Source organism: Lissotriton vulgaris, chromosome 2_1, assembly GCF_964263255.1.
Source record: "Lissotriton vulgaris chromosome 2_1, aLisVul1.2, whole genome shotgun sequence".
Taxonomy (NCBI): Eukaryota; Metazoa; Chordata; class Amphibia; order Caudata; family Salamandridae; genus Lissotriton; species Lissotriton vulgaris.
Window position 1 is genome coordinate 755,567,344 of NC_141687.1, and position 13,898 is coordinate 755,581,241.

The window sequence follows — 13,898 nt, forward strand, 5'->3', positions numbered from 1 at the left end:
AGATTTAGAAAGTAGAAGAAAAGTTAACCGAATCAACTCTCATGCAAAACATTGGTTTCGTAAGGGTATCAGCACTTCTTATTATAACGCTTAAAGGATGTCAGTGGATTGGCTATGGATGGGCGTGGATCGGCGCTCAGACAGGGACTGGGATGCTTTGCATTTTCCTTACCAGGCTGTGTAATGCAGGCTGGTGGGGAATATGCAAATTGTGCAGGGCTGTTTGGCCGGCCCAAGAGAGCCGACTAAGCAGTAATACGCACTTCAGGAGTGCAAACCACTCCTCTCCCTGCTCTGGCCAGCCCTGCCTGAGAGCGACTGACTTCAACAGGAAAAATAAAATGATAATAACTGTTGTTATTATCATTTTATTTTTCCTTTTGAGCACTGGGGCGACGCTCCTCCGCCTTAGCGGAGGAGCTGCCACTGCCTGTGTTCTGCCTTATTGTGAAAGGTATCACAACCACCAAACAAGTAGTGTTTTTACAATTGTATACCAAAAATTAATGTATACACAAACCTCTTACAGGTACAGTCCTGCTCAATGAAATCTGTCTCTCTCTCACACCCTGACCTTCAACCTCCTCTCTTGGGCCACATGCTAGCTACAGCAACAACATCACTGATTATATGTATGTCTTTATTTATATACTTGGTCTTACCTGCCCAAAACTTCCTTGGTGGAAACTTTATTTTCCATTTGGAACCTTCTATATATGGATGAAACATTCCTAGATATTATTCAACATCACAGAACCCACACTTTAAAAGATAACAGTTCTGATGTCATGATAATGTCCCTGTTTTTTCCTTTCTTGCCACTACTCCCATCCACTGGATTGGGTGTACCTCTGTTCTGTTCAAAGCGCAACTACCTTTCTAGAAACCATCACTTATTGGACAACCTAAGGAGCCAACCTGTTTACAAGAAACATTCATGTATTTCCCCAAATAGGCTGTCCAAATGGCTACCCAAAATCTTATAAGGCAAGGCATTGCGCCTTCATCAGGGCAACCACTTGAATGTGGTGCCACACATGCTTTTATCACTGTAATTACTTTCATTCCAATGCACTTTGCATCCTGGAACACTCAAGTGTTAAGACACAGCAAACCAAGTTTAAGGGAAGAGTTAACACCTTGGCTGCTAGGCGTTTTCCCGTCCTGTGCTGTGATTTTGTGGCACCCATTGTTTCATGACGAGCTCAGCTCGTCATCAGCACAGCTCACCCGTGCATCATGACGAGCTGAGCTCGTCATGAGCATCGAAAGGGTTAAACACGTATAAAAGTGATGCTTTATTATACAAGGCCCCTTCCCTCTCCTCAGCGAAAAATCCACCACATTCACATGCACTAGCTGACGTGCCAACAAGACCAGCATACCTTTCTGTGTCCTTCGCAAATTGCCATTGTTTCATTCTCTGGTCATTAAATGTCTAGATAGCATTATCAGAATCACTTAAATACTTATCCTTTGCCATGTACAAAACTTCTTCCGGCAATGTAATTTCCCCTCTTTAGATACTTGCTTCCTCCAGTGGTAAATATTGTCAATTCCACTCTAGCCCTAGATATTTTTCATTTTTCGCTTACATACTTTATGCTCCTTGCCTTAAGAATCCCCTACCTGAAATGCTGTTTGCCAATTCATTTCATCATCTTCCTAGTTACATTCTTGTAAGGAGACCATCTTTATAACTCTAAGCTTGCACAGCAACCACCGTCTTCTACAACTCTGCTAATTGCCATTTACTCACAGATGCATAAATGAGACTGGACCATTCTATGTTATTGATGATGTCCTTCAGATTTGTAAAAGCGGAAACCTCTGTATTCTCGTCCTCTTTGATTTGTCTTCAGCAGTATCGATTACCACACCACATTTCCTCACTCGCTGCTTAGATTGGTATCTACTACTCATTGCTGTAATGGTTAATGTCATTCTGTATGGCAGACAACAGTCGCTTATGGAATTCTCTAGAGTCTCCTCCCTTCTCCTGTTCTGAAAGTTGGCAATCTCCCAGTACTACCACCTGGACCGAGTGATGTATGATAGTTCATAGAACAATGAAAACCCATCCAAAATCGTCGATGACTGTACTTAAACCTGTGCACCAGTGACATTGATTATCAGTAACAGAAAACATAATGGGATTGATTACCAGGGAGATACTAAGTGTGTCAATATGGCACACCTATTAATTGATTAGCGCCAGTGTGAAATTTCACCTCCGTTCAGGGGTACACACGCTTGGATGGGAAATCTGTTAGCAAATAGCATGATTTTACCTGGTACAGTGTGTGTTTAGCTGGTGATAATTAGAGAGGCCAGCACTCATGTTAGGCACAATTTACACGCAATCTGTAATCCTGTTTCGAAAGCAAGTGGGAGCTTTCACCTGAAACAGGATTACTTCTCAGATTGCAATCGGGACCCTGCATTTAATATCCTGTCCCAGCCTGATTCAGTTGTGAATGTCTGTAGTATACCACAGATTGAGGGACACATGCTATATATTAGGAGGCATTAGTCATTATCTCTGCATCTACTGGCCATAGATAGGGAAAACGATTGGGAAACTAAGATGGATTCTCATATGCTCAAGATCTTTAGTTGACGCCCAGCATTTTGATATTCAACAGCCCTTTCTATGCATCGACCACAGACATGTCAGTCCTTTGCTTTGCCTACCAATACACGTTTGGGCCTGCATTGCCCCACCTCCAGGTGTTGGAGGGTGAGGGCACCAGTCCCAGTGATCATTCACGCTATGGTTCAGGTGCGGTATGTGTCTTGTGTGAGTTGTGGGTTGTCACATTTTGGTGGTGTTTGTGGTAATAACAGTGAAATGGGCTGGCTCAACGTTGGTGAAACTTTATGGAGAAGCAGGGCTGCAGAGTAAACCAGACATTTGTGTGTCCTGGTAGACTAAAGCTGGATTTCAGGCATAAAAGGCTTTCCACTGGAGAGCCACATTTGGAGGTAATGGAACTTCGAAGTGGCAAGTTCCTGAAAATGTAGTAATGTGGCGCTGGTGGACTATGTTAGAGGGGTAGTGTAGTGAAGTGTATGATGCTGGCAAGGAGTCTGCTGAACTTTCCTCCCTTACAGTTTGAGGGTATTAGAACTTATGGATCTCATGCCGGTGTGTATACATGTACTCAATATGTCACAAAAAGAGGTCACCATTGGACAGATTCTAAGCAGACAAAAAACTTGCAACTTTAACACACATTAGTCAGTTCACACTTTCAATTCCGAGTAGCAATAAAAATGATGTAAAAATAGTTAAAAATCATACAAAAGTACACAATTTATTAAAAGATTCACAATAAAAAGGATAAATAATATATCCAGAACTAATACATGCAAGTAATAATCATAAAGTTGGAACAACACAATACATTGGTTAAAAAATATAATGGGATACTGTAAGCTGACTTATGTAAATCATCCTCCAATCTAGTATAAATATCTTTGGTTTGGAGACGTTGTATAGTCCAATGATTTTAGTGTATCCCAATACACAAGGGCATCAACGCGTTTCGGTTTTGGCCACTTGATTTTACAGGCCAAAACCTTCATCAGGATAAAATTATAAACATTCCCACAATATAAGGAAAATCTGCAAAAATATAAAATGTACAATATCAGACAAATGATCATTAAAAAGTATTATTATTAACTACCTACTACACCATCAACAGTTTGCTACTCGTTTAGAAACACACAATTATACTTGCAACAAACTCATTTACACATTAATCCCAAAACCTTGTTGTTCATGGGAAGAAAAAAGCGAATTTCAACACATTGGCTTAAACTGTAGGATGATGTAAAGATATTTTCCAGTTTTAAGCATATCAGTGATCTATACGGTTGTGAATAAACTCATATACATATGTAAACAGAAATACAAATTTTCTTAAATTGCACTATAGTTGGCCTAAATAATCAGATAATACTTGATTTCTCTATTGGAGACCAAAACAGGTTTTTTTTTTCTTTTACCTCGTTATTATGGTGTCAGGCCTATCTAGGTGCTTAAAACTGAAAAATATCTTTACATCATCCTACAGTTTAAGCCAATGTGTTGAAATTCGCTTTTTTCTTCCCATGAACAACAATTCATCCATGAACACTTATTCATTTAATTCTGTTCATTTTCTTGCATGAAAAATATACCATGCTGTTTACAAAGTCTGAAAATATTGCATTAATTCTACAATGTCGAGATTTCGTGAAATAAGTTTGCTTTTCCTCCAGATTTAGATTTTATTTTTTTTAACTTTTTTTAACAACACTTTACGTACAAGCATTAGCAAAACCAATAGCTCAGCACTTGCATTATAAAGCAAGACTTGTTGGCGGAGTTAAGGCTTGTTTAGTGTTGGGAACATCAAGAGTTCCATACGTGCATTCATGTTTTCACCAGGTGGGGAAAAAAGACTATTGTAGGTGAAAGCTCCAGATTTTTCTATCAAACTGTCTTCCAATTTAGAATTGTTGCGCTAGCTTTGTTTTATAATTAAAGTGGAAGTTTCACTATACCGTATATTTTGGACGGTTAAAGATTTACAATACAAAACTACTAAATCTTCCAGTTTTTAGGTTTCGACCTTGGCGGGGGCACTGCGAAACAGTGCCCCTCCCAGTCGAAAGCTATTGTTTACTATATGGGGGACTTGAATCCGCCCCTTCTTCCATTGGCTAGCTCCATAAATGGAGGCTAGCCATTGGAAGAAAGAGGCTGTCAATTAAGCTTTCCCGGTGAAAACGCGATTCGGGGGCGTTTCTGTGTCTTTTTTTAAGTACCGCCCTCTCCTCTTCCCATTGGCTGGAATTTTACCTTCCAGCCAATGGGAAGGGGAGAGGGCGAAAAACACGCCCCCGAATCTGCCGGCCGGGACACCCCCGTGACGTAATTCCCCGGGCCGCGCTGTGATTGGCTGCCGGCCCGGGACCTGACTTGAATGTTTGTTCTCTCCTTTATGAGGTAAGTTGTGTTGTGTCTTTGTTTTCGCCCCCTTCTGCCTGCTGTCCGTGTCTTTGTTTTCGCCCCCTCCCGCTGTCCATGTCTTTTTCACCCCCCTCCCGCCCGCTGTCCGTGTCTTTGTTTTTGCCCCCCTCCCGCCCGCTGTGGGTGTGTGAGAGAGACACTATCGGAGCTCATAAAAATCGAGCTGTGTAGGTGTCAAGACCACGCTATTTGAAACGCATAACTAACATAAATAAACTGTGCCTACCCAACCCCACACAGCCCGACTGCGTGAAAACTCGGAGTTTGCCGCTAACTTGCCAAGAAACTACTTGAAGGATAAGTGTAATCAGCGCTTGAACAAACAACGGAGAAAAGGAACTCACCCCGCCTCAGCTCCTCCTGTTGGGGGGGGGGGCTCAGGGAAACGAGAACCCTAGCTCCCAAGCACAGCTACGGGTAGCAGGAGCCGCAACCGGGTGAAGCAAAGCGAGAGGGGTTTCTCAAGAAAACACACGCACATGAGGAGGCCCCTCAAAACACCCGCGCTACTAACGCCAGGCCGCCAGCACTACCACGTGTTGAAAAAGCCTACCACACCCGGAGATAGCACATGCACGAGCAAGCAGAACGACATTTGGCCACCCAAGGTTTGCCTAGTATTGTGGCCGAAGCCTAAAAGTCTGCAGTCCCACTTCAATGAAGCCTTTGCGCTCCAGATAACCATCCCTGAAATAGGAATACAACCTCGCCCTACACTTACAATGATCTGCTCACTGATCAAATCTGTCCGGTAGCACGACAAAATTATCAGGCAGGCAATAGAGAAATCCCGCTGACCTCACTCCCACCAGCATGCCTGCCCAAGTAACGGAAGTCCAGGGAACACCCTGCGGTAAACTTCATGCTTAGTTACAGGGACAGCTGAGTGGAAGTGTAGAATTCGCCATGTAAAAACAATTAAACAGTTTTAAAATTACAGCGAGTATCGGGCATAATATGCAAAACCTCCATGCGGGCAAATATAATGTAGGTCTCTCCCGGCACAAGCCTCGGACGGACTTCGCAGCAGGATCCCTGCAGTCCCCGTGTCCGTTAGGGCGCAGCCGAAAAACTCGCTGAGCCCTCCGGCCCAAACACAACTAATGCTGCGGAACAGAAAGCACCAACTTAAACTGCTCCACACCCCGACATCGGAGCTAACATTATTAACAACCCCAGCGGTCCCACATACCTCAGGTTTACATAGCGCACCATGAAAAAAGGAAAGAACACATCACTCGCTCCAGCGTGGCGGAAAGCTACTTCACGCCATCCAAAGCCTCTCCGTGGGTTCCCGGACCAGCTCCCACGCGCGAGCCCAGCACACATGCCCCCAAATACCCGCGACTGGGCACTGGAGCACGGCATTGGCCTCTGAACCCCCGCTGTCCCCTCACCCGAAACGGCAAAATTAACAGAAACTACAGCAACCGACTCACCGCAAGCAAAGCCAAGCCTTGGCCCGGCGGAAACAGCACTCCGACGCCAGACCAGGCCTCTGGCTCGCCAAGATGCACGCGACCAGAGGGCAACAAAACAGCGTCAGGGGACAGCAACATCGAGGGCAGTGCGAACAAAAGAGACTGCTCGGAGGCGTGGGGGAGACATAAATACCTTGTCCCCCACACCCCCTAATAAAGCGCGATGACGTGTGCCATGGTGCATGTGGATGTCTGAGAAAGATAAAGTCCGTGTCATGAGGACTGCGTGGAGCAATGCGCGTGTGCCCCCGGGCTCCCTCACACAGGTGTGCTGACCCCCGCCGTTCAGCTCCCCCTCCAGCCCCCCCTTACACCCTCTCAAGATAGTGGGAGAACTAAAAGCCGGTAGCACCTCCGACCCGAGCTCCGGTGCGCCCGCACTCACCTGCGGGGGGCCCTCTCGAGATAGACACGACCCCTCCTTCGGCAGCGGCGCCATCCAGGTCCGGGTCACCTGCTATAGGCTCGCTCCTGCCTGCCGCAGAGCGTTCTGGAGGTGTAGTCCTTGGGGCCCCTAGCGGGAGCAGAGGACTTCAACCCCCGCATTGCAGCCATGCCTAAATACCCGTGCTAACTACTGGGTTTTGATCCCCACACCCTGCCGCCCTCATGTTTCTCCATAACGCTGTGCTATCGACCTCGGAAGGCTCAACGGCTGCGTTTGAAGCAAACACTCACACCTCGGAAGCAGGTTCATTCATTATTTATTTATTTATTTATTTACGCAACTTTTATAGCGCGACAAATACCCGAAGGTGTCTCGGCGCTGTGGAGCAAACTGGAGTCTATCATCAAGCCATCCTCTTACTGATTAAACAGCCATGTTTTCAAGAGCCTGCGAAAGCTCATCAGATTCGGGGCGGTTTTGATGGCTAGTGGCAAGAGGTTCCAAAGTTTTGGAGTGGCCACAAGAAAGCGCCTGTCTCCCCAGGTGACCGATCTTGTGCGTGGCACAGGGAGGAGACTGATATTGGCCGATCTTAATTGCCTGCTGGGAGTATACAGTTGAAAGGCTTCAACCAAGAACTTAGGTCCCGTGCCATGTACAGCCTTATAAGCAATACAGAGGGCCTTAAACTTAACACGGCTCTCGACTCTCAGCCAATGAAGCTGACGAATACCGAAAGTGGTGGATTTGCGACGAGGGATGTTGAGAAGAATCCTAGCAGCCGCATTCTGAATAGATTGCAGCTTCGTTGTGACACGCTTCTGGGTATGAAGGAAGAGTGCATTCCCATAGTCTATCCTGGAGAAGACTAGGGTAGAAACCAGAGTCTTCCCAGCTGACGGCGGGAGGTAAGGCAGCAACTTCTTTATTTTTTTCAGAATGAAAAAAGATGATGACACAACCTTGTTGGTATGAAGATCGAAAACCAACTTAGTGTCAAAGATCACTCCCAAATTTCGGGTTTTTTCCACTGGAACAGGTGGGGGGCCAAGCTTTTCTGGCCACCAACCATGAGACCATTCAGGGGAGAGTCTTCCGAAGGTCATAATCTCGGTCTTATCCGAGTTGAGGCGAAGGCAGTTCAGGGCCATCCAGCTACTGACCTCAAGCATAGCTTTCTGGAAGTTGGCTGCTACAGTGTGACCATCCTTGTGGATACCCAGCACCAGCTGGGTATCATCTGCATACGATGTAAGCTGTATCCCATAGGCCTTTATTATCCTCGCCAAGTCCGCTACATAGATATTGAAAAGCATAGGGCTTAGCGAGGAGCCTTGTGGGACTCCACAAGGGAGTGCAGAGATAGGGGAATAGAAATCTCCCAGCTTTACTGTCTGGGTACGGTTTGCCAGGAAAGATGAAATGAGATCCTTGGCACGACCGTTAATCCCCAAAGCAGTGACACGGTCGACTAAGGTGGCATGGTCGACCGTGTCAAAAGCTGCTGACAGATCCAGAAGGATAAGGACAGCCGCCCCTCCCTGGTCCATGATCACCCTGATCTCGTCAGAGGCCTTTATCAAGGCAGTCTCTGTTCCATGCCCTTTCCTAAAACCAAACTGCGTGTCGTCGAGAAGATGGTGAGTCTCGACGAACTCTGAGAGCTGTCTGTTCATCAGGTATTCGCATACTTTGGCGGGAAAGGGCAGGCACGCGATCGGTCTGTAGCTTGCAACAGCTGTGGGATCTAAGGAAGGTTTTTTCAGAAGGGGTTTTATGACAGCGTTCTTCCATATACTTGGAAATTGACCTGTCGAAAATGCAATATTGCAGATCTCCATGAGAGGGCGAGAAATCACTTCTGTGAGTTTTGACATCACAGATGGGGGACAAGGCTCCAGTGGGGAGCCCGATTTGATAGTAGAGATGATTTTGATCACATACTCATGTGGGGCGGGTAGAAAACAGGAAAAATGGTCATGGTTGTGGAGAGACAATGGTTCTTCCCCGCTACCACCTCTACATTCAGTTCTGGAATTATCTTCAAAAGAAGCATATATATCTGCAACCTTCGTGATAAAAAAGGCAGCTAATTCGTCACAAAAAACCTGTGAGGGCTCCACTTCAGGCCCAACGGGGGGGAAGACAAGGTGTTGACAACAGAGAACAGTTCTCTGGCCGAATTAGCAGCGGTCTTGATTTGTGCCGAGAAAAATTCAATTTTTCGGGCCAAGATTGCCTTTTTATAGATCTGAAGGGCATCCTTATAAGTTTGTCTAGCTATGGGGCAGTAGACCTTCCTCCAGCGCCTTTCTAGATTTCTGCAGTGTTGGCGGTGTAGTCGAAGATCTTCATTGTACCAGGGGGCCGAAGGGGATACTCTGTTGGGCTTCGTGATTTTCTCTGGGGCCACAAGGTCAGCGGCACTTCGGATCCAGTCCTGAAAAGCTGAGGCCGATAGTGCCGAAGTATTATCACCCTGAGGACGGGAGGAAACCAGAGAGTGTAGCATCTGAGGCAAATCTGCAGTTTGCGTCTGTGAACTCTCTTAAGAGAAATGGAACATGTTGCGAGTCACATGCCACGTGTATCATTTCCAATGACCCATAAATCTTCGAAAACAAGGGAGGCGGGAGCAGTTCGGACCTGGTGAATTACAATATTTGAATGCAGCTATAGTCTTGTCAGTGCGATGCGGCACAGAGCAGACGAGCCACAGCACTTAGCAGCCACACCAATGGCACATAGGCGCTATGCATTACCAATTAACATACCATTCTAGAGGAAGGCGCGATATATGTTATTGTATTCTTTAAAGTCTTTTAAAGTTATTTGTATGGCGAAGACATGTGGAAAGTAAGTTTGTATTAGAATATAAAACTATTTAGTTTTGACTTCATACTTTTATCTGATTCTTAGTACAGGCTTTCATTCAACACTCCGAGACGTTTGCCCCATGAGATATACAGCCGCTGGCATATATCAGGGATTAATGGGCCCCTCAGGATTCAGGGCCCCGGCGTCACTGCATCTGCTGCACGCACCACTGGTAGCGACCCCCTGGGCTAAATGGCAGAATAAAGCCAACAATGAGTGCGACGGAGCGTACATCTTGTTTTTATCGCAAAATATCTATCGCTCTTTCGAATTACATTTGAACAAGGTCTATCAATTGCTGCTTATGAAAGGCAGTCTTGTCACATAAGAGCCTCACGGGCCGCAGTATCCGTCAGGTGACGTCTCCTCTGATGACGTCATCGTGATGTCAGAAAGTCCCATGATAGCGACCATCGGAAGCTGGAGACGGCAGAGTCCCCATGTCTGAAAGGCTTGGTGGTTTCTGAAGCTGTCCGGAAGGCTCTCTCTTCTCAAAGTTTACTGAAAGGTGTACTCACGGTAGGTGGGCAATGCTTCTTAAACTGCCACTGCAGTAGGCGAGCAGAGGAAGGAAGAGTTCTGGCCTCTGTTTCCTGGCAGTGCCTTTCACACTCATGCTTCCTCGCAGCATCTCGACAGTACTTAGCATGGCCAAAAGAATGTTAAAAGTGAATGGGAAAGGGAGAAGTGCTTATTTTGTGTGTGTGATTCACTTCTTCCCCCCCCCACCTCCTAAAGTTCAAGGGCTCAAAGATTGTTTGGAATGGCACAACTTCCAAATGCTGTGATTTTCGAAAAACAAGGCTGTGCAAACTCCATTCGACCCCATTCTAACACCTTTCAATTCCATCATCTCACTTTTGCAGGTTCTGCCTCTTCATCACTGCTTTCTCCTTTTTATCACCATTTTCCGTTTTTCTCTGACCCCCCCTCCCCCCGCCCCCTTCTATGTTTCTTTGATGTCTGTTTCTTTATGTCGTTCAAGGCCGTCAATGAAAAGTAAGTCACAGTCCCTAAAAGGACTGCCACTTTGCACGACAGTTTAGGCAATTCTGAATTGGTTTTAAGTAAGGCGATGTCTTTATTTATTTGTATTTTTCTGGAACTACACCTTTACCGTGGAGTACCCTGGCACTCACTGGTTTTATAGACAATACATCTGCTGAAATCTTTTTTTAAATGGATAGACGAAACATGTTGTTGTTAACAAAAAAGACACCTGTTTAGAGATTTAGTGCACTTGGGGTGAAATGACGTTTGAGTGTTTTGTGGCTAGATAAGAAAAGAAGATCTTTCCAGTCAAGCGACAGAAAGTCGCATTTGAAAAGGTTCTGTGTTAAGTGAGCTTAAGGTAGGTAGGTACAACGTAATATAGTTTAAACGACACGAAGAATGGTGGAGGGAGAGGAAGAACTCTTTGTAGATTACTAAGAGTTCTTTGGGCTAGTTATTTATAAAGTTTTGTTAGCCTGTAAGATGTAGTATCTAGAAGTTGAAGCCTGATTTGTTAATCAGTTGTGGACATGATTGTATATATGCACAGTAGTGGTTAAAGAGAGCAGTGGGCGTGTGTGTGACTGCTCCAGTGTGTGTGTATGTGACTGCTCCAGTGTGTGTGTATGTGACTGCTCCAGTATGTGTGTGTGTGACTGCTCCAGTGTGTGTATGTATGTGACTGCTCCAGAATGTGTGCGTGTGTGACTGCTCCAGTGTGTGTGTGTATGTGACTGCTCCAGAGTGTGTGTGTGTGACTGCTCTAGTGTGTGTGTGGCTCTAGGTGTGTGTGGCTGGCTCTGGGTGTGTGTGGCTCTGTGTGTGTGTGTGTGTGTGTGTGTGGTAGTAATTGCTGTCTGCTGAGCTTGTCCGTAGGGTACAATAGGTCTCACAGTTGCGAGAGATTAAGCTATTGGCAATGTAAATGACAATGCCATTTATTTATCTGTTTTCAAAACCAACACATAAATACAAATTTTGTCATTTACAATACCTATAGCTCAAACTTTTCCAAAGGCGAAACCGTTGCATTGTAAATGCTTGTTGTTTTTCTTGTACAATATCTGTTGCTTTTGCAAACTTTAAACATTTGAAAGCTAATGCTTCACAACAATCAGCCATCATGTTTCTTCTTTTTGCCTACCACATTTCAAGTGGGAGAGAACTGCATTTTACTGTGTAACTTTGTCGATGCATTGACAAGTACTCCACAAAAAGCCACCAACTAAGTTTCCTCCCTTACTCTTTACGTTATCGCGTAAAATGTTTTTCTGATCTCACTGCGAAATCTTAGTGCCATGCTGTGGATTAGAAACTCTTATTTGTCATCTTGAAAAACTGTCGCGGTTGCTCAGGCTGCTATTTGGAGAGCGTTATGCACTATACTCACAAGGTGCTATTTTTCGCCATCCTGATTTTTCTAGAGCATGTACTCTTTGGGTCAATTTTCAATCAACTTTGCTTTTTTTCTTTACTGTATTGTTTCTCTCATTTAAAGTTGAGTGTTGCTTTGTTACTTCAAGAAGTCAGTATTATTAGTTATGTTCTCATTTGTTCATATTTTTCTGGTGTAATGAGTTTTGTTGATCTGAAGTTGGGCTCTAATGCCTTATGATTGTATATTAGTTAATCGTTTGAATGAATATGAATGTCAGATGTAACACGATGATGTTATTTTTCAGTTTTCAATGATGGGTCTTCAAGAGAGCTTGCAAGCCTTGTTGGAACAATTCCTGTGCCTTATAAAGGTTGGTGTTCAACAGTATTTCCCATCCTAAATGATGATGACTGTTTTTTTCTTTTAACTTTGATTTGTTTCTTCCAATCAAGAAAGTCTCAGAGAGCATGCCATGTTGGCTGAAAATGATTTATTTTGCTTTAGGTGCATCACTAAACTTTCAACTCTTTGCAATGGATGTGCATGCTTGTGTTTGTGAAAGGTGCCACACTGTACTGGTACCGTGTGTTAAACACTGCATGCAGGGAACTGAACCAAAACCTGTGACAAACCTAGAGTGATACAAAACCATAATTAATTCTCGGGCTTGATTTATTTTACCGCAACACTAGATGTAACTGTGGGATGCAGTATTATTTTATGTGTGGCTATACCGTAAAGTGACAGGTGATATGGTTATCAACAAAGTAGTAAAACTGTGAAGAGTATAATGCTGGGGATGTTTACAGATTAGAATCCACCGAGCACAATAGGCTAAGTGAAGTAATCGGCTTGAAATAATGCTTTTAAAGTAAGATAGTAAAATTTGAAAGATACGTTATAAATGCAAATAGAAAAAAAGCCTGAACTATGAAAACAGTTATCAAACGTAGTTTACTATTTCAGAATTAAAAAACAAACAAAGTCAAATTTATTATTATTTTTTTCATAATTCTACCTCTGATTAATGTGAGCTGTCACAATATATTGTTGTGCCCCCATGGATGCCCCATTTAGCCTTCTGATGTTCATGCTGTGCTCATGGCTGATGACTGTCCTCCCTACTTGTTCCTTCTGGCCCCCTACTGTCTATGCTGTTACTCCTGTGTTTTCAGCTCGGCCTCCCACGTGAAAATCCCTTTAACAGGCTCTCAGCTTGTTGGTGTACAATGCAGTCCGGGTCTACCTGTTTGGTTAACTAGTTTCTGCATTGTTCTGTCACCAGCCAATGGAAAAAAGATCGAAACTACTTACCAAATGAAGACAATCCCTTTTCAATAGGACTGACTATTTCCAAAATAATGTGGTCGCATTTTTCTTCAAGATCAAGAAATGGACTATAAATGCAGAGCTGCTCAGTTGTCCGGAGAGTCAACTGCTCTGGATGCCCTTACCTCTGTCCCCTATAGCAGACTTAGCCTATTGCTTCCCTTGTGTTTATGAGTGTGGAATCTCATTCTGTATTCCAGTAGCTGTGCCCAAATTCCAAATTGGGATATTGCTTTTAAATTCTTTGACTGTTTTCATAGGTCTTGTTGAAAATAGATGTTCCTATAGCTATCGGGTATGGGGCAGTGACTTGCCTCTTTCTGGTATTGCCGGGCAGTTCTTTTGAGCATGCTCGTTTGATTGCATATTGTAAATTTGGTTCATGTGGAACTACAGTATACAGATCAATCCAGAGGTGAGGCAAGGATG

The 13,898-nt window shown here is 44.4% G+C and overlaps 1 protein-coding gene across 1 annotated transcript in view; it reads left to right on the forward strand.

The window, feature by feature from the left end:
* TSG101 (tumor susceptibility 101) overlaps nucleotides 1-13,898 on the forward strand; it is a 282,391-nt gene that overhangs the window by 20,708 nt on the left and 247,785 nt on the right. The window contains exon 3 of the mRNA XM_086956058.1: nucleotides 12,445-12,510. Within this exon, the coding sequence (XP_086812184.1) occupies nucleotides 12,445-12,510 (66 nt within the window). The remainder of the gene's footprint in view (nucleotides 1-12,444; nucleotides 12,511-13,898) is intronic.